The sequence below is a fragment of the Littorina saxatilis genome, linkage group LG12 (assembly GCF_037325665.1).
Source record: "Littorina saxatilis isolate snail1 linkage group LG12, US_GU_Lsax_2.0, whole genome shotgun sequence".
Lineage (NCBI taxonomy): Eukaryota > Metazoa > Mollusca > Gastropoda > Littorinimorpha > Littorinidae > Littorina > Littorina saxatilis.
Genome location: NC_090256.1, coordinates 33,579,873 through 33,606,423, shown reverse-complemented (window position 1 = coordinate 33,606,423; position 26,551 = coordinate 33,579,873). Strand labels below are relative to the sequence as shown.

The following is a 26,551-nucleotide window of genomic DNA, read 5'->3' as shown; positions in this document are numbered from 1 at the left end:
GGGCCTTTCCTGTTGGAGATTTCAGTACAGTGGAACCCCCCTAGTTTAAGACTTCCCCCTTTTTTAGACGTTGATTTTTCAGATATGCTGTTCATAACCTCTGCAAATTTACATCTATTTGAACACTTCCCCATTTTTAAGACCTGGTTTTTTTTTAGGTCTTAAAAGGCAGGGTTCCACTGTGTCCTAATGTCTGAGCTGACGTGCGTTTGTTGCAGTGTGACATTGGCCTGGTGTACGATGAGCAAAAACATGCCTTGCTCAACAAATGGCTGCTGCTGGGGGACCCCGAGGATACCATGGCCGGCGCGAAGGGGTACCTTAAGATTAGCGCCGTCATTATCGGCCCTGGAGACGAAGCACCTGTGAGGAGAATTATTGTCTGTGTAATTCCTACCCCGCCCCCAACCTGCCCCTGCATTATTCAGTGTTGGCATTAGGAAGAAATTTCTCATACAGTACTGGAAACTAAAGTACCTAACCTGGTTACTGGTGACTGTTTTCTTTTTATTTAAACAGTACTGAATCGTCTATTTTGAGACGCTGCTATTTTAATTTCCAAGCTGATTTATTTACTATTTTCATTTGCAGAGCATGAAAGTCACAGATCATTTGGATGATGAACTCCCCCTCCAACCTGCCTCTGTATTTATCAGTGTTAGCATTAAGAAGAAATTTCTGATACAGTACTTGAACGTCTATTTTGAGACCCTGGTACATGTATTCTAATTTCCAAGCTGATTTATTGACTATTTTTATTTGCAGAGCATGAAAGTCACAGATCACTTGGATGATGAAGACATTGAGAGGTAAGATTTCATTTAGAAAGGAGAAAATGAAAAATATAGTTGATGCAACCCTTGATTTATTACCAAATGTTTTAAACTTTTGCACTCTTAAACATCCTGCCTAAGTCTCACATTTTCTGTTTGTAACATTTGGCCATTACCACAGATTTCTCTTGGCAGCATCTGTATTCATATACCACCGATTTCTCTTGGTAACATCTGTCTATTTACCATGAATTTCTGTCAGTAAGATCTGTACATTTACCACCAATTTAAAATTCCCTCTTCTGTCAGACCTAATAGTGTAAGATTTCTCTGAGATAAGTGTACATACACTACCATTGTGTTTAGTCAAGCAGTATGTAAGAAATGTTAAGTCCTTTGTACTGGAAACTTGCATTCTCCCAGTAAGGTAATATATTGTACTACGTTGCAAGCCCCTGGAGCAATTTTTTGATTAGTGCTTTTGTGAACAAGAAACAATTAACAAGTGGCTCTATCCCATCTCCCCCCTTTCCCCGTCGCGATATAACCTTCGTGGTTGAAAACGACGTTAAACACCAAAGAAAGAAAGAAAGACTACAGTAAAACCTGCGAGCAAAGGACTGTCCCCTTGGGGAGCCTTGCCACTGTCCTTTGTAGCAAGGTGTCCTTTCTTTTGAATATGAATGCGCCGACATTTTTTGGGAAGAAAAAAACCAGCCAAATAGTTTTATTTCATGTGTGTGCATGTAAATGTAAATAGAGTGTCTATGCATGTTTAGTTCTTTCATTACATGTAATAAAAATGAAAACCAAAACTTGATGTTCAGAAAACAATTGTTAATTGTACATTTACATGTATGTATAAATTCCAAACTGTGCATTACATGTAGTCATACAGAAAGTGACAAAGAAAGCAAGTTCAACATGCAACATGTATACATTCCAAACTGTGCATTACATGTAGTCATACAGAAAGTGACAAAGAAAGCAAGTTCAACATGCAACATGTATACATTCCAAACTGTGCATTACATGTAGTCATACAGAAAGTGACAAAGAAAACAAGTTCAACATGCAACTTGTATGTACAAAACCAGAATCAGTCAGAAAAAGTCAGAGATCTTTGACTGTGTGGCCTGGCTGGCTTGGTTCAGACGCACATCTTCCAGAATGCTACTCAAGTTCATGACAGCTGTCAGCATTTCAGGGTGACCCAGGCTTGCCGCCAGATCAATCATGTTTCTGAGAGAGAGAATGACTGAGCGAGAGAGAGAGAGAGAACGGAGAATGAGCGATAGAGAGAGAACGAGCGAGAGAGAGAGAGAGAACGACTAAGCGAGAGAGAGAGAGAGAGAACGACTGAGCGAGAGAGAGAGAGAGAGAACGAAGAGTTCGTCGTTCAACCCGTCATAGGTTGTTTTTCTCCTCTTTACACATTTCCCCGTCGATCTGGCACCGGATTCCCACTGACTCAGAATTTGTGAACGATCAGCTTTGATGTTGGAAATTTGCGTTTTTTCACAATTCAGCTCATCAGCCACTTTTCGAACTGAGAGCCCCTTGTTCAATTTCTTTATCACATCGACTCTTTCTTCTAAAGTCAGAAATTTCCGTTTTGACATGATGAGACCGCGATCGACGAAGGATGAGACGAAGATGCATCACAGTACAGAAAGTAGAAACCCTAACTTGTTTTTGTTTGTGAGTTCAGTTCAATTCACGGCATCGACCAATGAGCGTGCACCATACAAAAATCAATCTTTCAAGTGCTGTCGTTGGCTTACAAAATAAGCTTCTCGCGCGTTCACATCGCCAGCGAGATTGTATTTGCAGAACCAAGATGGCGGACTGTTGTTGACAGGTAACGAACCAAATCGGGACCAAAAAAGAGTGTCCGCGTCCGCGCCTTTGAGGTGTTCGCTCTTTTAAGGTGTTTTTGAGTGTAAAATACATCCGTCCTCACTTGAAGTGTCCGTTATGCAAAGGTGTCCGCCGAATTAAGGGTCCGCTGGATGCAGGTTTTACTGTACCATTGTGTTTATATTTCTGTAATTTCTTAACAATAAATCTATACAAATAATGTCGAATGATTGTGTGCAGCAACTTGCTACGTCCTGCTGGTGTCCAGCTTCGCCCAGCCATGTTCGCCTTGAAGGTGTACCGAGCAGAAGACATACCAAGGAGTGAGTTCAATCCTGCGCTTTCTGTCTTGCTCAAGCTGATATGGTTGACCCTTCTCAAATTTCAAGGTCACGGAGGAGTTGAGTTTGGGTCCTAAAACGGAAAATTATCAATTTTATATATCTTTGAAACTCTACGCACTTCTAAGGTTTGAAGACCTCGAGACATTATAAGATGTTTGATGGGTTGTTGACAGACCAGCTTTTTTGTCGGTCCGAGGGGGAGCATATCGTCTTTTGTTTCATATTTATTGACCAAGGCCGAAGGCCGCGGTCAATAAATATGAAACAAAAGTCGATATGCCCCCCGAGGACCGACAAAAAAGCTGGTCTGTCAACAAACCACCAAACATCGTTTTTGTCATCATTTTGGTAGTGAGAAAATAAGTGCACAATCAACCCAGGGAGCCATGCTTTGAAACACGGGTTCCGTGCTGATAACCACACGAGTCCCGGTTTGATAACCACTGGCAATCAAAGCTGGCGTGTGAAAGCAACTTTCTGTGTTTTTGAGTTCATTAAATGTTGGGATGAATATGTCAGGTTTGAGGATGCACAGTTCTGTAGGTTCATCTCGGTATTCCACCCCCTCGGCTTTCTGTTGTAAATATTAAGCTGAGTGATCGAATGTGGAAGCTACGTTTGGTCAAAGGTCACAGAAGATTTGCGTCGTGCAGCGAAGGAAAGAATCGCGATCTTGTTTCCGACTCAGTACCTCTTTGTTTTTCATTAGACCTGTCATTCTGCTTGCTCGGCTTTGTTAGATGTTTGCATATCTTGTTGCTACTTTCTTTGCTTTTATTATTGTTTCTTATTTGTGCTTCGTTTATCGATACAACGTCTTGTGCACGGGTCAAAATGTGTGTGTCAGGAGTCGTTTTACTTGAACTTGACGTTCGTGTTTCTCCGAACGTCTGTGTATTGAAACACAGATACACGCACTCCATGACTCTGTAAGAAGACAAAACATATCGCTAGGTTTCATTTGTTTTTGATGAATGTATGACCTTTCATGAAGTAGTTTTGTTTTTTGTTTACTTTTGCCAGTTTGCCAGTTCGTTTTTGGAACTTTGCAAAGCAGTGTTGTGTCGTCTGTTTAGGTCTGGGGAAACACCAATGAAAAGAGCCGAAGAATCCCCGAGCGTTTCTATTCGGTTTGCTTTTGATTATCCATGTATAACCTGCTTCCTGCAACTATGGTAACCGGGGATTTATTGCCTGGGGAACATGAGATTTATTTCCCAGGTGCTTGTGAATGAAAACTCGTGAAAATGATGACAAGACCCGTTATCTGGTTGCTGTTGTCAGATTTCAAGGTCACTGTGGGGTCAGGTTCAGTCAAGGGTATCAAAAGAATCCACGACTATTTTCAGTGTGTAACATATTTTATTCAAGTTTCACAATCCAGATTTTTTTCATATATTTTTTTTAATAGATTATATGCGATTTTAAAACAGAGGGAACACTTTATTCACAGGTTTTTTTTCAGTGCACAAACTTTATCTGTGTGTGTGTGTGTGTGTGTGTGTGTGCAGTGGACTCCAAGTTTCTTGAAGGAGTGAAGAAAGTTTTTGGTGTGGGGGATGATCAGAAAGAACTGGTGGACCCGTACTTCATCTTCTCTTTTGCTGGCAAAGAGGTGAGAGTCTTTTTAGCTGTCTTGTTGATACAGCAGCAACTTGTCAGTTGGTGATAACTAATTATTGATCCGTTGGTGATAATTGCAATTGTTGATCAGTGCTGAAGACAGGGTGTGGCTACCTGATGGCAAGATAGAAAATGGCCATACACTTGTGAATTAATGATTAGTAGCCCTTATATTTACCCTGTGTGCTTGAGATCTTAATCATGTGTATAGGTGCAAGAAGAGCATGCGAATAGTTGATTCTGGGAAATAAATCCCAAGACAAACCAAGAGATTGAACCTATGCCAATGTCGACAAATAATTTTAGCCAGATTCAGTACGGACTGAAATCTTCCCCGCCAGCCTGTCTAACATGTTTGTTCTTTGGGAAAAGATTGTGTGAACAGTTTACATGTTATGCTTGGTTTACTTACCTGTTTTTTTTAACAGTTATCATAAGAGCAGACAAGCAAAATTTTTGCACAAACAATTTGTACAGTGGTACTTCCAATGTGAGACTCGTCCAGTGAAAGGACACCTCATGAGGAAGGACTCCTTTTCATGTCCCTTTGTGTATTAACTTGACAACACGATACCTGTCAAGACACTAGGTCACCTGCAATGTAGGGACTCTTTTGGCTGGTCGCAAGGGTATCCTTTCATCACAGGTACCGTTATATTTTGTCGGCAGTGAACAAAATGTTATGTCCAGGCATGCTACTTTTCCGGTAATTGCCGGAATTCCGGTAAAGCCGTTTTCAAAATCCGGGAAAGTCAAATTTATTCCGGTGAAGTTGAAAAATTTCCGCAAAAACGATCCGTGTGAATATTGTGCAACGCGACCGGGGGCCGGTCTCAATGAAGCCAGCACACGCGCGTTGCCCGTCATTGGTCTTGCCGTTCTGAATCTAGTTCTGCGGATGTAGGCCGTCGTTTTTGGCGAAATATTTCGCCCAGATATTGTACAGAGAAATTCGCCGGGATCATTTGATTCCGGCGTGAAGAACAAATGGAGTTGGGCTTGGCTAGAAAACACCTTCCCACCGGATAAAAAGAAGGCTTCCTCCGAAAACGGCGTATGGCTGCCTAAATGGCGGGGTAAAAAACGGTCATACACGTAACATTCCACTCGTGCAAAAAAACACGAGTGTACGAGGGAGTTTCAGCCCACGAACGCAGAAGAAGAAGAAGAAAAAGAAGGCTGACATGAAGAAGAACGAATCCACAAAAGCAGCAAAAGAACTGTGCCTTCTTTGACTTGTGAGTGACTACTCTTCCTTGCATTTGTTTTTTTGCAGTAACCTTTTTCAATGCTTTTTTGACTTGTAAACCCTTTTCATGTGTACCTCCAAACTGGTGAAAACACCACTACTGTAGTACAGTGCACTGGTGAATACATACTAGTCTGCAGTAGTGTTTGTTTTCACCAGTTTGGAGGTGTGTTGAATGGTGGTGGGCGGAGGCTAAAATGGGATTTTTAACAAGATCACAACACTATTACAGCCCTAAAAATGATGCCCAAAATGCACCAGATTGCACAGATTTTAACCGGTTTTTGACAAATTTTCCGGGGGGGCATGCCCCCGGACCCCTCCAGTTGGCTCGCCTGCTTCGCAGGCTCAGGCTTGTGGCTTTGCCACTGCGCGCTTCTTTCAGGTAAAACCATTTTTGGCCTGTAGCATGCCTGTATGTCCTATGTGTGTTGCACAGATCAAGTCCAAGATCATGTACTCCTCGGACCATCCAGAGTGGAACCAGGCATTGAGACTGGGACTGCAGGTAAGCTAAGTGTCTATAAAGCTTATAATGTATATCTGTGAGGTTTTTTTGTAACATGCCTTACTAAAACATTGTTGAAAGGACTATTTAGTGTGTGTGTGTGTGTGTAGCGGGGATATAGCTCAGTTGGTAGCGCGCTGGATTTGTATTCAGTTGGCCGCTGTCAGCGTGAGTTCAAACCCACGTTCGGTGGAAATTTATTTCTCAGAGTCAACTTTGTGTGCAGACTCTCTTCGGTGTCCGAACACCCCCCGTGTACACTACATTGGGGTGTGCACGCTAAAGATCCCACGTTTGACAAAAGGGTCTTTACTGGCAAAATTGCTTAGGCACAGTTAATAATTGTCTACCTATACCCGTGTGATTGGGAATAATAGGCCGTGAAAGGTAAATTTGCGCCAAAATGGCTGCAATCTACTGGCCGTATAAAATTTCATCTCACACGTCATCATTGCAGACCCCCTAGAACTGTACCCACGGAATATGCGCGATATAAGCCTCCTATTGATTGATTGATTGTGTGTGTGTGTGTGTGTGTGTGTGTGTGTGTGTGTGTGTGTGTGTGTGTGTGTGTGTGTGTGTGTGTGTGTGTGTGTGTGTGTGTGAGTGAGTGTGTGTGTGTTGTATCCCAATGATCTTTATGTGTGTGTGTGTGTGTTTGTTGTATCCCAATGATCTTTGTGTGTGTATGTGTATTGTACTCCAATGATCTTGATGTTGTGTGTGCATGAGTGCATGTGTGCATGTTTTGCCTCCAAATGATCTTAATTTGTTTTCTGTACTTCAGTTTCCATCCATGTGTGAAAGGATCAGATTCACCATCAAAGATTGGTAAGTTTTGCAAACTGGTGAAATTCTTTGGAGGGGGGGGGGGGGGGAGGGTAGGTAGGCTGGTTAGAAAAGTGTGTGGGGGGAAGGGGAGATAAATGAAAGGTTTGGGTAAAGGGGGATTGACTTTCTTATCGTTTTAGAAGGGTAACTTCATGAACTTGTTCTGTTGCACAATGAAATGAAAACATTATCTCGCCTGAGATAAATTGAATCCACAAAAAGCGCTTTTTGTATGTTTGTATGTTTCTGTATTTTAATCCTCTCTTTCTCATGCCCGGCGAACAGTGATTGTACATACTTCAATGTTGCATGAGTCATTTACATGCACAATTATATATGCAAGAATATGTTGAATGCAAAAGAAATGTTTAATGCCAGAAAAATGTGTTGAATTCAAAAATTGGATGTCAGTCATACATGTTTATGTACATATTGTACCTAGGTCTGAAAAATCACTTTTATGGTAGCATGCATTGTGTTCGGATTGGAGTTAAAATTTATCAGCAAGACTGTTCTTTAGTTATCAGCACCGTTTTCAGGGCTGAGTCACAGATTACTTTACTTCATTTTTATCACGATTTTCCTTTACTTCTTTTCACTAGATTCACAAAAATTCACATTTGTCACATTTGTTTATTTTCATTGGGAGATTTTATGTAAATTCTTTGAGTGTTTTCTTTGTTTGGTTAGGGTTGTGTTTAATTTGAATTTGTCCATGCTTGTCTTCTTCAACTTTTCAGTTGAAAGAAACACAGGTTTAGAAGTGAGTAGTTGTGCTTTCTAAGTTGAGAGTGTCTATGAGCAGTGGCTTTCCTTGGCTTTCAAGTATTTACAGTTCATTGAGCAGAATGTCTCAGACGTTCGTACTCTTTACCTAAACCCATCTTCTTGGGTGAAGGGTATAATTACAGATGACAGAAGTCAAACAGAGTCAGATATTTGTGCACAAATCATTAGGGAATTTTCTAGAAACTATCCGAATAAAAGGAACTTATAGGTCTCCTGTATAAAAACTTCTTTGTAAAGGCGAACGACAAGAAGAAGCAGAAGAAAACTTCTTTGATTTTATATAGATTTCATATAAGATAGTTGTTATTCTCAGGGACAGACTAGATTTCAGAAGAGCTTCGTACATATTTGCGGCATTGGTTGGGTTGTGAACAATGGTGACTGATGTTTGAAGTGTGTGATGTGTGCATCAGGGATCGCCTTAACGAAGATGATTCCATCTGCACTGGCCACCTGCCTCTGGAAGCTATTACTGCGCCGGGGGAGCAGGGTTTGTCCGACTTTTCTCAAAAGATCTCACTTGGACCGGTTCTGGTCTGGCCTCTGTGGCATCGTGTATTCCAACCCCCCTGTGAATGAGACAACTAAACTATAATGACCTCCTTCCAACATTAGCGTTACTCTCTGCATGGTTTGGATTTTGCAATTGATGAATTAGCAAGCAGTAAGATTGACATGAAAATTAACTGATGCTAGCTGTCATCATTTCCAGTTAAAACTGAAATGTGCCAAAACAAAAAAGCTACAATATTGAGCCTAAACAGGAAACACTATTATTCTACAGTTATTTAAAAAGATACATTTTGTGTTTTCTTCATGGGTGTATCAAGTTTCTGCTGAGTTAAATTAAATTAGCTGAAAAGTTTCACAACAAAATGGCTGTCTTTTGAAGCTTAAGTTATCTTTTATATTATTGTTAATTAAAGCCTCATCTGAAAGTACCTAATTTGTATTATAATGTATGTTTAGGACAGAACCATAATCTGTAATGAGGCTATCATAAAAACAGGTCCTTGGCTTAATAGTGGTGAAGAGTTTCTAAAAATGACTGACTTATAAAAGCTCAAATCATGCAGAGTATAAAGCTCTTGTACACAGGATTTAGTGAAGCACGAAAGGGCTGAACAGTAGTGTGCAGTTGTACAGTGGTACCTGCGATGAAAGGACACCCTAAAAGTGTCCCTAGACTGCATGTGGCCTGTCATGACAGGTACATCTGATGGAGATGGTAGACAAAGGTATGCCAGTAGGTGTCCTTTCAAGGGAGGTGTTCTCTCATGGGAGAGGCGACACATTGCCGGTACCACTGTGCAACCATGCGGATAAGCTTGTAGAGTGTCTCATGCTCGGGCCAGCATGGCCTAGTGCTCTCCTCGCTTTCACATGCTTCAATTTTCTGGGCCAAATGCTGCATTATCAACCTTCATGTATATTCACTGATTGACTTTTGGGAGCTGCTTTTGCTGCAGTTGGTTCCTCATGCAACACATTCTGTTTAACATGAAGGGATTCTTTTTTGAAGGTTTTTACTCTGCTGGTCATAAATGGTGCAGTTAAAAAAATATCCTTGGTGATTTGTCATTATGTCGCCTGGCAGTTTGATCTACACCTGAGATCATATTTTAAATTGAATATCTAACGTGGTGTTGGTATTCCTTCTCTTGCTCAACTTATGAGACACAATGTTCACGATATAACTGGGAGCATTCCTCTCTGGGAAAGCTGTATACCTTCTATGTTTTTCTATGATCCATGTGAGATTCACAAATTCATAATATCTGAAATCTTCGCCCTTTCAAGTTTTGAGTTAGACTGTCAGCTGTGTTTTTGAAAGAGCAGCAAGTAGGTATAACGCACCCCAGTGCCTGCTCAGAGTAGCAGTTTATAATCGAGGTATACGCGTTCTGCAAATGGTAGTGGCTGCATGGGGCATGTATGTATTGTAGACTGAGGTGTTAATATGATGCTCACAAGCAACTTTTTTCAGTGCAGGTATATAAAAGCTTCTTGGTTTTGCATGGTGGAAAGAAAAGCATGCATGCTTGTGTGCATAATATGTTTTGTGTGGAAATGACATCTACAGTGTATTTGCATGAAAGAGAACATGTACTGCACAGATAATGGTTGTGGGGAACACCGTGTGTTTTCATTGTACATGTATCATTTATCATTTTGCAGGTATAACGACTTTTCAGCGAGAGATATTTCATGATTTTGTTTTCCTTCTGTCTTTTGTATTCATTTTGTGATGAGTCTGGGGAATGTAATAGGTTTGTTTTAAATGTTGGCGCAGTTTACTACAAAATTTTGTTTTACAATTTTCATTGATGTACAGTAACATCAAATGGCTATTCCAGTGTTTAAGATTAACTGTCACTTGTAACATTTCACATCATTTGTGCACTCCCTTTCCACCTTGACCCCCTCCCCCCCCCCCCTTTCCCCTTCCCAGAAACCCCTCCCTATGTTCTCAACCACCCACAGCCCCCTCCCACAACAACCCTGCTGCCAACAAACCAGCACAACTCTTTAAACACAGGCCCCCCCCCCTTTTAACCCTTAAGAACCCATTGGCACACTCTTGCCTTCCCCAACCCCCAATTACAATCAGTCTGCACACTAATCTCCCCCTCCCTAAGAACCCTTCATGATCCTTCTACCACCCTCATTCCACCCCCACCGGCACCTCCCTCCTCCCCCCCTTTTTCCTCAAATACTTTTGCAAGCTCTAATGTATTTCCTCATTCACAACAATCACTCTTACCGCCAACCCCAATTTCACCCCTAACAGCCCAGCTAAGTGCTTGTGATCATGGGGTATGTGCTTGTTTGATTTCACGCCGCAGGGATCGGCTGACGGAAGATGACTCAATCGGCACCTTCTTTTTGTCGCTCTCCCTAATATCCGCTGCGGGAGACAATGGTGAATTCTTTTTGTCATGGCTGCTTTTCTTGTTCTGTGTCTGAATATCTCAGTTATCTTTGTATGTTGACTCAGAGTGTTCTGATCATATCTTGAACATCATTTGAAATGTTGCGTACATATATATCAATTTTCAACTTGCGTTAAAGACACTTTTTTTTGCATGTAATGACTAACAATTTGTTGAGTGTGAAAATAGTGTGGCAAGAAGGCGCATTAGTAGACGCATGGATTTAAAACTTCTTTTTTTTTAATTGATCTGTGAAATTGAAGGCATGAATTTTGTTCAGTTCTGTCAAGATTATTTATAATCTGGTTTAATCTGTGGGTTAATTGTTTCTATTTATTGATAATTCATATAATGCATCCAGTCTTGTTTAAAAAAACAACAACAACAGAGTACTGTCTTAAACATTGTGCTGTGTTTCAGAAAGACAGTTTTTGTTGTACATGTATCTTGAGTGGAGAAGACAGTTATTTACTTACATTTCCGCATGCCATTCAGATAATGATGGAGAAGATGGTAACAATATACTGTTTTGATACTTTGTCATTGATCTATTTCTCTTGAAAATTGGTTTTGGTTGGGATTGTGAATGTTTGCTGTGGACATCATGATTATTCATTTTTATTGTCATGCTCATTGTATCAGTGTTTCTTTGCTTTGAACCTGTTTATCATATTTCCATATTCCCCTTAAAGCTTTGTGTGTGTCCATGCTTTGAGTTCACAGTTCAAAAATAGATGGTTGTTCTGAAATGCAAACAAATCTATTGGAAACAAATGATGCACCCTTCATTATTATTTTCTTAATCAACATTTTCAGAAAAAGTCCTTTTCCCCTTGTTCTTCTCTGTTTGCATTTTTCCCCTTTTTTTTTCCTTTTCTACTGGCAGCTTTGCAGATATTTGCTTGGACTGAACATAAATTGCCAGATTTTATGCCAATGTTGGAATTCATTGCTTGTTTGACCCATGCTAGTTTTCAATTTGGGTTTTTCATTCTTTTTTTCGTTCTGTCTTTTCTTCTTTTTTTCTTACTTTCTTTCTTTCTGTCTTTTTTTCTTTCTTTCTTTCTTTCTTTTTATACTTTGTGTTTTATTATAATTTACTTTTCCAATACTTCCTGTTTGTATCAGGCTGGGAGCATCGTAGTAAGTTTTGTGTAGCATGATCACATGATGTAATGTGTCAAGCTGAAACATGGATTAGGTGCATGTGTATGTAAATGAACAATCATTTTCAGACCGAGTTCCTTTGTAATGTATATCAGAGTGGCAATTACTCTTTGTTGTCTGAATGAAGGGGTTGTTTATATAACTCTGCTAGACTGTATTTTCAAATTGCTTGCATTGGTGGTATACAATCATGGACAATTTTAGAGCAAGCATGACAATTTTTAGTACAATCACTGGCATTTTTTTAAAATTTATTTTTTTAGTACAAACATGACAATTTTTAATACAAACATGGACATGATGAGTACAATCATTTGTAATTTTTAGTACAAACAAGGTCATTCTTAACAGGTTTTGACACTCATGACAATTGCAGGAGGCAGCTTTTTGTTTGTATTGAAGATTCCCCGCGGGTTAAGGGGAAGAATTTACCCGATGCTCCCCAGCATGTCGTAAGAGGCGACTAACGGATTCTGTTTCTCTTTTTACCCTTGTTAAGTGTTTCTTGTATAGAATATAGTCAATTTTTGTAAAGATTTTAGTCAAGCAGTATGTAAGAAATGTTAAGTCCTTTGTACTGGAAACTTGCATTCTCCCAGTAAGGTAATACATTGTACTACGTTGCAAGCCCCTGGAGCAAATTTTTGATTGGTGCTTTTGTGAACAAGAAACAATTGACAAGTGGCTCTATCCCATCTCCCCCCTTTCCCCGTCACGATATAACCTTCGTGGTTGAAAACGACGTTAAACATCAAATAAAGAAAGAAAGAAAGATGTTGGTATTGAAGGAGGTTACAAGAGAGCTAAGGTAACAATGTTCCCCAAAAGAAGTGTATATGTGTGTCATATCAACTAAGTGCGCAATATCTACTGTGTAATTGTAGCAAACTAACTTTATGTTTTGCTGTGAGGTTTGAAGTACTTGTAGCAATCAGTAAGTATGTGTGGCATCCCTCTTTTAAATCTTTTGTCTTTATTTGGCAATACATAGCTGTATGGTCATTTTTACATCCCCAATCGGCAATCCACCCTTAAAAAAGAAAAGGGAACTTTTTAATAGGAGGATCCACGAGTCTCTCCTTTTCCTCTTCTTCTACTTTTTTTTCTTTCTCAAAATATAAATCATTGTGGTTGATCCAAAATGGGAACCATTGAGCTTCAAAATATTGTATGGCCGTGGATTCTTCTAGAGTCATCTCGGCTTGTATTGCACGAAAACAGCTTCTGTGCAAACTTGGTGCATGTGTAAGTAACAGCTAGAATAATGTGTAAAGAAAAAAAGAAAAAAGCTTTGTATAATAGCTCATATTTGGTTTGCGGGTCGATCATAGATTTCCCAACCTATTTGTGACAATATAGTTTACTCTAATGCAGCGCTCAGTTACATAATACAGCTTAGTGTTTTCAAGACAAAAAAAACCATATCTTGCTTGCAATATCAGATGTGGTTTAAAACAAAAGTCAGAAGGTAGAAACTGCTTTTGTGAGAACCATTAGGATAACATTTTCCTTTTGCTTATATTAATTTTGTGAAAGTTTTGATTAGTTTCACATTCTTAGAGCATGAATTTTTCTGTTAATTGCAAACCAATTTATGCCATAATATTGTTTTTCGTAAACTTTTGATCAGGTAAAGTAAAGCATATTTGCTATGGCCTTTCTGTTTTGATTACTATTAGCAGTCTATATAGTCATGTCTTACGTTCCATTTGCCATGGAACGCCAATGTTATCAATTCTTACTGAAAATCCATATGATTGGTTTTTCGAATATTGTGCTTGGTACCAATTTTAACATAATCATAAATGTAGTCGATGCAGTCAGTTTTTTCACACATGAAAAAGAATGAAAAGGATTACCGTCTCTATGATGAAACAATCCTATCTGTTCAGGTTACTTGCCAACATTCGGCCCCTGCTTCATCAACTTCTATGGCTCCACAAGAGAATACTCAGACCTTGCTGATGAATACGAGGACCTCAATGAGGGCAAGGTAAGTAATCTGTTTGTCTGTCTTATATCTGCCTGTCTGCCTGATCTTTTGTTGTATTGTATCAAATTCTTTCTCCGCGAGAAAATACTCAGACCTTCCTGATGAAATATTACCAGGACCTATTAGTGACAGCCAGGTCAGAGGTCAGTCTGTCTATCTGTCTGTCCATATAAAGAGCTGCCAACTGAGATGCTTTCAGCGTAGCATGCTACACTTTAAGAGCAACGGCTACGCTGTTACACCAAGCATAAGATTGCTACGCTGTGTGTAGCGGTCACAAAATCGGTCATAAAACATAATTGTCTTCACTGAAAAGTGGCACTGCAAATACTCTTAAAATACTCTTATGTTCCTGCATTCTAATGAAACTTTCTTAAAAATGTCTATTCTTGTGCAAGATGGCATAAATGCGGATATGGGAATAAAATTAAACATCATTTGCAACGCCAAACAATTCTAAATTGCTACACTTGAGGCTTTACAAGAGTTGGCAGGTCTGCATAGGTTTTGTCTTCTCATATACTAGGTGCCTGGAAGGGGTGGTGGTTTTTGAAGAGCCTATCCAACAAAAAGCAGTCTTTGCATGACAATCCAGACTTGGCGTTTAACATGGCCATGAGGGAAACCTCAAGAAGAAAATTTTCCTGAGCACTGTAAAGCAAATGGTACATGTAATGAAATGTTCAACATTGCTGTGTGCAGGGAGAGGGCGTGGCGTACAGAGGGAGAGCGCTGATAGAGCTGGTTACACAGTTGGGAGAGACACCAGAAACCCCTGTGGAAGACATCGACAGTGACGACATTCTCAGAGTGCAGGTAAGATTTATTGCCTGGTTACAGTCAAACCTGCCCTGACAGCCGCCTCTTGTTAACGACTACCTGGCAAATTTCAACCACCCCCAAACGATAACCGACGAGGTTCTTTCCTATGTAATTTACCTTTCCATAACAACCACCGGTCTACAAGGTCACCACTCTTTTTTTTCTTCTTTTTTTACCCTCGGTGAGTCTTTAATAGACAGGTTCGACTGTAGTTGTGTAAGTGGGTCATAGAGAGTGGTAAAAAAGCTGCATTCATACTTGTGTTTAACTCACCCTACGCAAACTTGACCTGCTTCTGCGCGTGTCAAGCCTTAGAGTCAAATTAACTGGGCGAAGTTGACTATGTGCAGTATACTTCGCAAAGCTGGCCGCAAGGAGCTTTAGGCCATTTTTTGTGTAAAAAGACTTGAGGAAGTCGACTTCGGGCTCAATGAAGGACCGGGCGCCTTTATTCACCGTGTGTTCTCTTTTGTGAATTTGCTCCCTTGTCTGTGTCCTGTAATGTAAAGCTATTCCCCCCGCGGGTTAGGGGGAAGAATTTACCCGATGCTCTCCAGCATGTCGTAAGAGGCGACTAACGGATTCTGTTTCTCCTTTTACCCTTGTTAAGTGTTTCTTGTATAGAATATAGTCAATGTTTGTAAAGATTTTAGTCAAGCAGTATGTAAGAAATGTTAAGTCCTCTGTACTGGAAACTTGCATTCTCCCAGTAAGGTCATATATTGTACTACGTTGCAAGCCCCTGGAGCAATTTTTTGATTAGTGCTTTTGTGAACAAGAAACATTTAACAAGTGGCTCTATCCCATCTCCCCCCTTTCCCCGTCGCGATATAACCTTGAACGGTTGAAAACGACGTCAAACACCAAATAAAGAAAGAAAGAATGTAAAGTTATACATGTAAAAAATAAAATTAAAATAAACTCCCAAAACAAGAGAGTACAAAAAAATATTGAAAAAAGGACCGCCTTTGTAGTACACCCCCTATAACATATTATTTCAGCACTGTGTTAGTATACTGTTGTAGGATGAAGACGCACAAGAACACTGTCACACCGACAGGCAACAAGACTACCAGCAAGTAGACATATGCAATAAAGATATCCGAAGTGTGTTTGGGTGTGTGTGATTGTGTGTGTGTGCGTGCATGCGTGTGCGTGCATGTGTGCGTGTGTGTGTTTTCAGCGTATGTCACCGTGTTTTCCACAAAACCAAGATGTAGCCTCATGCAATAGACACATGCAATAAGTCATCCAGGTGTGTTTAGGTGTCTGTGTGCATGTGTGTTTAGCATATGTTATTGTGTTCGCCAAAAAACAAACCTATTCTATAACAACCTGTGATGACCACTTTTGGTCGGCCCCTTGGTTGTTCATTATAGACTGTACTAACAATAATGTCTTTTTTCTTCCTGTCCAGAAATACATGCGGCGACGAAAGTACAGGGTTCACGCAGCGTTCCTCACCGCCACCATGATCAGTGCCATTGACGCACCAGTGGAGTTTGAAATCAGCATAGGTGAGCGTCAAAAAGAATAAAAGTTGCTTCATTGTCCATGTATAAACTCTGTAATCCCTCGATTCTCTGTGCACAATGTGATTGATAGGCCTTGCTTGTTAACTCTCTAAGCCCGAACCTACCGATATCGGTATCTTCGCGCAACAACGCTTGAATACGAACCTACCGATATCGGCATCTGTGCTTTCGTAATTTTCCATTCACAGGAATTAGGTCGTGTACGAAGCTAAAGACTACCCGGGTGAAGGTCAGTCATTTGTGAGTACATCTGCACTATTCCCGTCCAACATAAGGTCTTATTGTCAGTAGGAAATGCGAAAGCACGAGAGTAGTAGCTCCGTTTCTATCAGCTGCGTGAAAACAACATGGCGGCGCCTTCCGCGTCTAGAGATCGCAGTAGACAAACGCGCACATTTACAAGGGAAGAAGTGCTTGAGAGACTGGAACAGCTACAAACCGAGGGATCAGACATCGAGGAAGATGATACTGAGTCAATTGGAAGCGAATTCGAATGCACAGCTTCGGAAATCGGATCACGACGTGATGAGTTTTCGTCTGCTAGTGATGATAACAGTGACGCGTCAGTGCCTTCGCCCCCATCATAATTTACCATAAATTTGAAAAAAATACTTGTGCCAAAGTGAACTCTTTCAAACTTGCACTCAATCTTGTTTGTAACCATGTTTGTATTACCAGTAAACTTCAAGTCTGTGTATCTTTCTTGTGATTTTTTATGAATTTATGTATATATGCAGTGAGGATGGCTATTTTTGTCTGTGCGAGTGTGCAAGAAAGCTAGAAATAGCATACTTTTTTTGTCTGTAAACAAAGAAGGACTTATAGCAAGTTCATGATAACTTGTAAACATAATACTATACCATATAGCAACTGTTCAGAGGTGTTTTTGATACAAACAGAGCTAATTTGTGATTTTTTTTATTCTAAGCATGTTTTAGAACCCCTTTGTGCATTAAAAAAAAATAATGAAAAAAATTAAATTTAACAATTTAAAAAGTAAATAACAGATCACCTTTCCCTTGCACATAAACTTAGTATGTTATCTTATCAGCAATGTCCAAAAGTTTCAAGTCTGTAAGGCCAAAACTTTTTTTTTTAATAATTTATTTAGTAACCCTTCAAAGTGGCCAGGGCTGAGTGATTGTGCAAAAGCAAAACCGACCAGGGCTGTGAGAGTTAAATGTGGTTTGATTGTGTAAGGGCATTCCATGACCAAAGGGTTTAGTCTGTAAAGCGTAACTGTACTGTGAAGAAGACAGCAACAACAACAAATCATGAAGAATATTTATTGTCTGCCACTTACATCATGTTATAGAGGGTAAGAGCACATGTATGCATTAAGAGCTTGTTGCACTGATTATTCCATAAGTCACAGCGTTGCAAATTCTAAACGATTAATAGACCGCTCTCTAAACAGAGTTCTTTTCCTCACGTTGTGTGCAGGTAACTACGGCAACAAGCTGGACGAAAACGTGCCTCCCAGCTCCTCCACCACCCAGCCCACCAACGCTGTGTTTGACGGCTGCAAGTACTACTTCCTGCCCTGGGGCGGGACCAAGCCCTGTGTGGTGGTGGACTGCTCCTTCGAGGACGTCAGCTGGAGGCTGGAGGCTCTCAACATCCTGCTGAGGATTGTTGATGACCTGGTGAGTGGATGGATGGATGTTAACCCATTTACCACCATTGCATGGAAAGTAATTCCGTCAATTTCAAAAGTTGAAAAAAATCGTAGTAAAGGAATTACTGCAAGTTTTTTCTTTTCCTCTACAAGAGACGTTACTATGTTTTCCTCTACAAGAGGATGAAAGTCACTTGTTCATTTCAATTAATGCTTGTTATTCTCTCAGGTGCCAGGAGCCTGGTTCCGGAAAACTCTTACACATGTATTATTCATTTACAGCGATTACTTCCCTTTGTTGATGAGATCTCTAAACAACTCTCTGCCTCATTTGTTTAAGATTCTCTGCAAGAGACGTTACTTTGTTCCAGGAAGCCAACATTGAGCGTGTGCGCATCGGTGTCCAGGCCAAACTGCCCATGCCAGAACTGGCCCAGCTTCTCATCTCCTTGCTTGACCAACTGGTGCAGGACTGCAGGTCTCTCTCTCTCTCTCTCTTGTTTCCCCCGCTCACAGTCTCTCTTCGGGGCTCTGACCATACCAATTGCATGCTAACTGTGTCTGTGTTGTGTGGCAGATTTGATTAAAACCGGGGGCTGCCAGGGGATTGTGCGGGATGTTTCTTATTTACTCGTGATGTTGTTTGACCTCGCGTTGTGTTTTGTTTTGAGTGTAAGAATATTTCCCGTTTCCCTCTCTTATCCCCGATGCAGTAGACTCTAGTTTTCAGCTATCATACGGCCAACGGCCTCTCTCTTGCAACGAATGTAGCCCACACCGTGGTTGTACAGTTTAAGACATCATTTTTATTCTACAAGTGCATGAAATCAAAACATCGTCACTTTCACGCAGACTCGTCACTTCACAACTATTTCTGTCGTGTCTCAGTACTGTCGCTGACTGTCGTATAAACAAGGGGGGTGATTATCAGGTTCCCGATTGACAAGGAACTTATGCAGACTTAAAGTCTTTATAACAGAACTCCCGATTGACAAGGAGCTATTTAGTGCATGAGATACTATCACTATCAGATTCCCGATTGGCAAGGAATTTATACAAACGTTATAACAAAACTCCCGATTGACAAGGAGCTATTTAGTGTAGACTGCAAGGTTCCTAGTTCACAAAGAATGATTAACAACAGATCTAAGCAATAAATCCTTACGGTTAGAAATGAAGGCCGGCTTCCGATTAACGAAGAAGTCGGCTAAGGTTTACTTTTCCCGGTTAACAAAGAATTTGGTTATAATTAAGACTTCCGATTAACAAAAAGTCTGGTTACAATTACTGACTCCCGATTAACAAAGAGTGCCGCACACTTGAAATCCAAAACATTATATAGACCTCAAATCTTTGGACTATTTCGCATAATCATGCGCTACAGTGAACTCTGACCCTGAATCACTAACTTCCGGCAAATAATCCGGTTCTTCTTCAATTTATACTACTCTATTTTCCGCTAACCGTCGTTAAACAACCATGTCCGTAAGCGACTATTATCCTAAAGAAACTTATCATTTTATCAAACAACTCCCGCACATCGATACTAACAGATTAGCAGCTGGTCGTCTGCTACAAAGTCACGTCTGCTTGAAGCGTCAGTGCTAAGCTGTTCTAAAAGCTAGCATCGTGCGTCGTAAATTACGTCACATAAAAGATGGCGTCAAGTGCATGCGTACCAATGAAGTCACTCAAACACGCGCACGCACACTGAATATTATTACGTGGGCTGCAAGGCTATTCCCTCACAATCCCCACCACTCAAATTCAATGTCATTTTGTTAACAACAATTACTTGAATAAAATTACAAAAGATCATCTCGAACACATACTAAATATTTCTTACTAGTGCCCTCGAAATGTCCTCGGGCAAACTTATCATTATCCTTGCGATAATTATTGTCTCTTTGGTTGAACTGACTTCAACCACAAGCTATCTAACCTAGCCAGCGCTAAAGCTAAATGCATTATTGTCCGTGCTGGCCGGTTAAGAGTATCGAAACTCGTAAATGTCATAACTTCTCAGTTCGCCGAATGCATGGCGACGTCGACGACCCACAGAAGGTTAGAGGTGTGTGATGACGGCGGCATTGATGACCCACAGAAGGTTAGAGGTGTGTGATGATGGCTGCATTGCTGACCCACAGAAGGTTAGAGGTGAGTGATGATGGCGGCATTGCTGACCCACAGAAGGTTAGAGGTGAATGATGATGGCGGCATTGCTGACCCACAGAAGGTTAGAGGTGAGTGATGATGGCTGCGTTGCTGACCCACAGAAGGTTAGAGGTGAGTGATGATGGCGGCATTGCTGACCCACAGAAGGTTAGAGGTGAGTGATGATGGCTGCATTGCTGACCCACAGAAGGTTAGAGGTGAGTGATGATGGCTGCATTGCTGACCCACAGAAGGTTAGAGGTGAGTGATGATGGCGGCATTGCTGACCCACAGAAGGTTAGAGGTGAGTGATGATGGCGGCATTGATGACCCACAGAAGGTTAGAGGTGAGTGATGATGGCTGCCTTGCTGACCCACAGAAGGTTACGGACTTGCTGTGACACCGGTTTTGCAGGGGAGGGTGTCGCATTACCCATCCACCTGGAGCCAATGACGTTATGCGACTAATGTTCTTTGTCGTTAGACAGCGGGGTGGTTAGCAGGCATCTTCTTCTTCTTTCAACCAGTTGGCGGGTTAGCAGGTTAGCAGGTTATCATGAAATCCACCCCCTTACCCCTTTCTGGACTGAAAACCCCGACATGAAATGTCTAGTTGAGGAGGAACTTCCTGCTTGCTTTAAGAGCCTCCATCGTCTGTCCCACCCGCTGGCCCATGCCAACCAGCCGAGTTTCCCATCTATCACTCTGGGCGTGGGTAGTGGGCAGCTGGACGGGGAAATTAGCAGTGGGTAAGTTGTAAATGGGGAGCTGTGGCTGGGGGGGAGGGGGGCTGTAGTATCCGAAATCGGCTAGCATTTCCTCTTTCTTTCCATCCCCTCCTCCTACGTATCGGATCGCTGACCCAGCGTCCTCGGGCTTTTTCAACGTCTTTTCGGGAAACCCGTTATTCTTGAAAGCTACGTATTCCCCGGCTAGCGACACTGCTTCGTCTAGGGTACTGGGGTGTCCGAACTGCACCCTCTCTCTGAGAGCCTCTTCCGACAATCCACCAATAAACTGTTCTATCAGTATGAGTTCCCTTGCCCCAGTTTCCATGTCCCTATAAGCCCTGGTAGCCAAGCGACAGAGTGCAAACCCGTACTCCTCAACTGTTTCCTGCTTTCTACGTCTTCTGTTGCGAAATTCGCACCTGTACGACATCACTCTCTCTTTAGGACTGAACCTCTTTTCCAGCGCGCTGGTCAACGCAACGAAATCTCTCTTTTCTTCCTGTTGCAAATACCCCAACACCTGCTGAGCAGCCCCTCTAAGACTCAACGACAATTGAATCCCCTTTTCTTCTTCTGTCCACTCATTCCACGTCGACACCCCATCGAAATGTTCTAGGTAGTCATTCAAATCAAGTGAGGTACCATCGTACTTATCGGCCTGAATCGATTTCCTGCTGGTGTGTTGGTAGGGTTTTTCCCTCTCTATGAATAGACCTGGGCGACGTGTTCCCTCATCTACCCTATGATTGGCTGACCCCTGACCCCGACCTGCATAAGTTTTCACGTGACCGTTCTCGGCCTGTTCGCGTTCAACATCGTACCCCGAGTCAAAAGACATGTGCGTTTCGCCTTTCTGTTCATTCTCTGGATATTGTGATGGATACCTATATCTTCGTGGTGTTTCCGACCACCTAGTCTGACCTCCCCGAAGGTAACTGTCTTCCATTTCTATTTCTCTTTCTTCTCTCCTTGCCATCGAACCCTTAGCCGTAAGAAAACTTGGTGAGAGAGCGCTCACGACTTGCCCTAGTCTTGACAAAATACCCATCTTTCTTTTGTTCAAAACAATTCAATCTTTGCGAAACCTTCGCCGAACTTCCACTAACATGAACTATACCAAATTCATACATGGGAATGTAACAGAACTTATTTCATAATAAGCCAACACATTTCAAATCCTGTCTGAACCTACGTCATACAAAATAGCAACAATCCCGCTTCAAATCATCGTACACACGTATAGCAACAATGTAGCAAATACAATGAAAAATGTTTCTTTCTTACCTTGTTTTTCGACGTCCTTCGAAAACAAACACAGTTGGAGGCGTTTCCTCTCTTTTCTTTCTCTTTTTTTTCACTTCTTTTTTTTTTTTTTTTTTTTTTTTTTTTTTTTTCAACCACGGTCTGGGCTATCTGGGCTACCGTTAAATTTACTTCTACTAGATCTACTAACTTTGTTAAAATCCTGGTGCACGGTCACCATTTAATGTGGCAGATTTGATTAAAACCGGGGGCTGCCAGGGGATTGTGCGGGATGTTTCTTATTTACTCGTGATGTTGTTTGACCTCGCGTTGTGTTTTGTTTTGAGTGTAAGAATATTTCCCGTTTCCCTCTCTTATCCCCGATGCAGTAGACTCTAGTTTTCAGCTATCATACGGCCAACGGCCTCTCTCTTGCAACGAATGTAGCCCACACCGTGGTTGTACAGTTTAAGACATCATTTTTATTCTACAAGTGCATGAAATCAAAACATCGTCACTTTCACGCAGACTCGTCACTTCACAACTATTTCTGTCGTGTCTCAGTACTGTCGCTGACTGTCGTATAAACAAGGGGGGTGATTATCAGGTTCCCGATTGACAAGGAACTTATTCAGACTTAAAGTCTTTATAACAGAACTCCCGATTGACAAGGAGCTATTTAGTGCATGAGATACTATCACTATCAGATTCCCGATTGGCAAGGAATTTATACAAACGTTATAACAAAACTCCCGATTGACAAGGAGCTATTTAGTGTAGACTGCAAGGTTCCTAGTTCACAAGGAATGATTAGCAACAGATCTAAGCAATAAATCCTTACGGTTAGAAATGAAGGCCGGCTTCCGATTAACGAAGAAGTCGGCTAAGGTTTACTTTTCCCGGTTAACAAAGAATTTGATTAAGTAAGACTTCCGATTAACAAAAAGTCTGGTTACAATTACTGACTCCCGATTAACAAAGAGTGCCGCGCACTTGAAATCCAAAACATTATATAGACCTCAAATCTTTGGACTATTTCGCATAATCATGCGCTACAGTGAACTCTGACCCTGAATCACTAACTTCCGGCAAATAATCCGGTTCTTCTTCAATTTATACTACTCTATTTTCCGCTAACCGTCGTTAAACAACCATGTCCGTAAGCGACTATTATCCTAAAGAAACTTATCATTTTATCAAACAACTCCCGCACATCGATACTAACAGATTAGCAGCTGGTCGTCTGCTACAAAGTCACGTCTGCTTGAAGCGTCAGTGCTAAGCTGTTCTAAAAGCTAGCATCGTGCGTCGTAAATTACGTCACATAAAAGATGGCGTCAAGTGCATGCGTACCAATGAAGTCACTCAAACACGCGCACGCACACTGAATATTATTACGTGGGCTGCAAGGCTATTCCCTCACAGTTGTAAATGTGAACTTTAGCCATGCACATCTTTCAAAGCCAGAGATAAATTTGCACACATCCTCTCTTTTGTACTGTACACTGTAAACATACACAGCTTTCAATGGAAGATTGCACCCTAAGAACCTCTGTGTTGTGCAAAGCTGTTTATGTGCTTTGCTGTCTTGTACTGTGTTGTGTTGAATTGTGCTGTACGTGTTACGTTGTGTTATTCTGTTGCATACTCCCAGTGTCTGTGCTGTGTTAGCTGTGTTATGATGTGCTGTGCTGAGCTGTCTTGTGCTATAGGCTGTCTTGGGTTGTGTTGACTTGTGCTGTATGTGTTACGTTGTGTTATTCTGTTGCATACTCCCAGTGTCTGTGCTGTGTTAGCTGGGTTATGATGTGCTGTGCTGAGCTGTCTTGTGCTATAGGCTGTCTTGTGTTGTGTTGACTTGTGCTGTACGTGTTACGTTGTGTTATTCTGTTGCATACTCCCAGTGTCTGTGCTGTGTTAGCTGTGTTATGATGTGCTGTGCTGAGCTGTCTTGTGCTATAGGCTGTCTTGTGTTGTGTTGAATTGTGCTGTACGTGTTACGTTGTGTTATTCTGTTTCATACTAGCAGTGTCTGTTGTGCTCATGCCATCTAACCAGGATAGAAAACACTACTATAGCTAAAATTTAATTTCTCATCTTCTCATTAGTATTTTTCTGTTATGCAAACGACGGTTCACTTTAAAGATCTGTTGGTCTGTGTTGTGCTGTGCACTGTATCCATAAAGATCTTCTTCTTCTTCTTCTTCTTCTTCTTCTTCTTCTTCTTCTTCTTCTTCTTCTTCTGTGTTCATGCTCTGAAAATCCTTCCAACACTCATGTTTTTTTGCCAGACTGGGTTTTTGCATTTATGGTCGTTTTCCCCCCGGCCATTGAGGCAAACATGATGCCGATGTCAGGGGATACAGATCCGTCACAGCAAGAGAAAAGCATACTTACACCGTCTATGTTCTGTTCTGCTTAGCAAAACACTACCCGAGCCAGAGAAGGGTGTCCACGTACACAACGAACTTGACATCCTGATGGCCAAAAACCGGTCAGGGGAACTTGCACACATTGTGGAGATGGCCAGCAAGCTGCGACTGTCAGCCACTGACGTTCTGGAGGCACTGGGTGACGTGGAAGGCTACTTGGCAGCGCTGAAAAACCTTGCCATCGAGGTGAGCTGAGGGGGTGGTTGTGGGGGGAGGGGTGGGAGGAGAGGGTATGTGTGTGCATGAAAGAGAGTGAGTGAGTGAGAAAGTGTTTGTGTTTATGTGTGAGAGAGTGTGTGTGTGTTAGACAGTGAGAGAGCGCATTGGTATGTATGTGTGCATGCAAGCATGCGTGTGTGTGTGTGTGTGTGCATGCATCTGTGTGTGAATGCATGCTTACCAGCAGTTGTGTTTGTGTGCTCTCTGTATGTCTATCTCACAGGGTTCGTTTTGCATCTTGGTAATGTCATGTTACGGAAACTAAGTCCCAAACGCTTCATATTTTGACAGCAATGATCGATTTATGACTTGTACCATTTCATGCTTCTGCAATGTTAGGAGATTTGTCCCTTCTTCAATAAGCTTAATGTTATTCCTTCCTGCAGCCTCAGAACAGCATGCCTGATGTGGTCATCTGGATGATCAGCGGACAGAAACGCATTGCTGTTCACCGCATTCCTGCATACGACATTTTCTTTGCCCCTGACCCCATCTGCAGAGGCCGTCAGTGCGGCCATCTGCAGACTATCCAGATGAAGGTCAGTTGAAGGTTGCTGAAAGTAGGTCAGACAACTTACATTTTCTTCGTAGTGAAAGTGTTAAAAGTTTGTGTTTGTGCTGTGTGTGTGTTTTGCTTTTTCTTACTTTAAAACACAAATATGTTGAGGTACTATTGATAGCATTGAGTTTGATGGAAGGATGGCAACAAGGACATTGATAGCATTCAGTTTAATGGAAGGATGGCAACAAGGACATTGATAGCATTCTGTTCGATGGAAGGATGGCAAAAATGACATTGTTAGCATTCAGTTTGATCAAAGGATGGCAACAAGGACATGAAAGCATTCAGTTTCACGAAAGGATGGCAACAAGGACATTGATAACATTCAGTTAGATAAAAGGGTGGCAACAAGGACATTGATGGCATTCAGTTTGATGAAAGGATGGCAACAAGGACATTGATAGCATTCAGTTTGATCAAAGGATGGCAACAAGGACATTGATAACATTCAGTTAGATAAAAGGGTGGCAACAAGGACATTGATGGCATTCAGTTTGATGAAAGGATGGCAACAAGGACATTGATAGCATTCTGTTTGATGAAAGGATGGCAACAAGGACATTGATAACATTCAGTTAGATAAAAGGGTGGCAACAAGGACATTGATGGCATTCAGTTTGATGAAAGGATGGCAACAAGGACATTGATAGCATTCTGTTTGATGAAAGGATGGCAACAAGGACATTGATAGCATTCAGTTTGATGAAAGGATGGCAACAAGGACATTGATAGCATTCTGTTTGATGAAAGGATGGCAACAAGGACATTGATAGCATTCTGTTTGATGAAAGGATGGCAACAAGGACATTGATAGCATTCAGTTTGATCAAAGGATGGCAACAAGGACATTGATAGCATTCAGTTTGATCAAAGGATGGCAACAAGGACATTGATAGCATTCATGAAAATAGTGCTTTGTTTCAGTTCCCCAGCACCAAGGATCGCAACAAGGACGTTGACATCCCGGCACTGCTGCGAGTCAAGTTGTGGCTGGGTCTGCAGAACGAGGAGGAGGAATGGCACAAGATGCAGACAGAAGGAGAGCTTGCCGTCTTCGCTGAGACTGTGAGTCATGTTATCCATAATGTCAAGGAACAACTCCAACGCTGTACATTTGGTGCCCTGGGCTAAGGTGCTCGAGAAAGTTACCAACCGGTCGGGAGCCA

General features: G+C 41.5%; 1 protein-coding gene across 2 annotated transcripts in view; it reads left to right on the top strand.

Moving 5' to 3' along the window:
• LOC138981787 (myoferlin-like) overlaps positions 1-26,551 on the top strand; it is a 128,037-nt gene that overhangs the window by 44,458 nt on the left and 57,028 nt on the right. The window contains exons 3-18 of one of the 2 annotated variants that reach the window (XM_070354867.1): positions 219-365; positions 766-809; positions 2,874-2,956; positions 4,489-4,592; positions 6,289-6,357; positions 7,145-7,188; positions 10,824-10,900; positions 11,406-11,423; positions 13,970-14,070; positions 14,773-14,886; positions 16,310-16,409; positions 17,871-18,073; positions 18,417-18,523; positions 24,595-24,790; positions 25,210-25,362; positions 26,310-26,450. In XM_070354867.1, coding sequence (XP_070210968.1) covers positions 219-365; positions 766-809; positions 2,874-2,956; positions 4,489-4,592; positions 6,289-6,357; positions 7,145-7,188; positions 10,824-10,900; positions 11,406-11,423; positions 13,970-14,070; positions 14,773-14,886; positions 16,310-16,409; positions 17,871-18,073; positions 18,417-18,523; positions 24,595-24,790; positions 25,210-25,362; positions 26,310-26,450 — 1,701 coding nt within the window. Of the gene's footprint in view, positions 1-218; positions 366-765; positions 810-2,873; positions 2,957-4,488; positions 4,593-6,288; positions 6,358-7,144; positions 7,189-8,390; positions 8,468-10,823; positions 10,901-11,405; positions 11,424-13,969; positions 14,071-14,772; positions 14,887-16,309; positions 16,410-17,870; positions 18,074-18,416; positions 18,524-24,594; positions 24,791-25,209; positions 25,363-26,309; positions 26,451-26,551 lie in introns of both variants that reach the window. The other variant, XM_070354866.1, reaches the window with a different exon arrangement.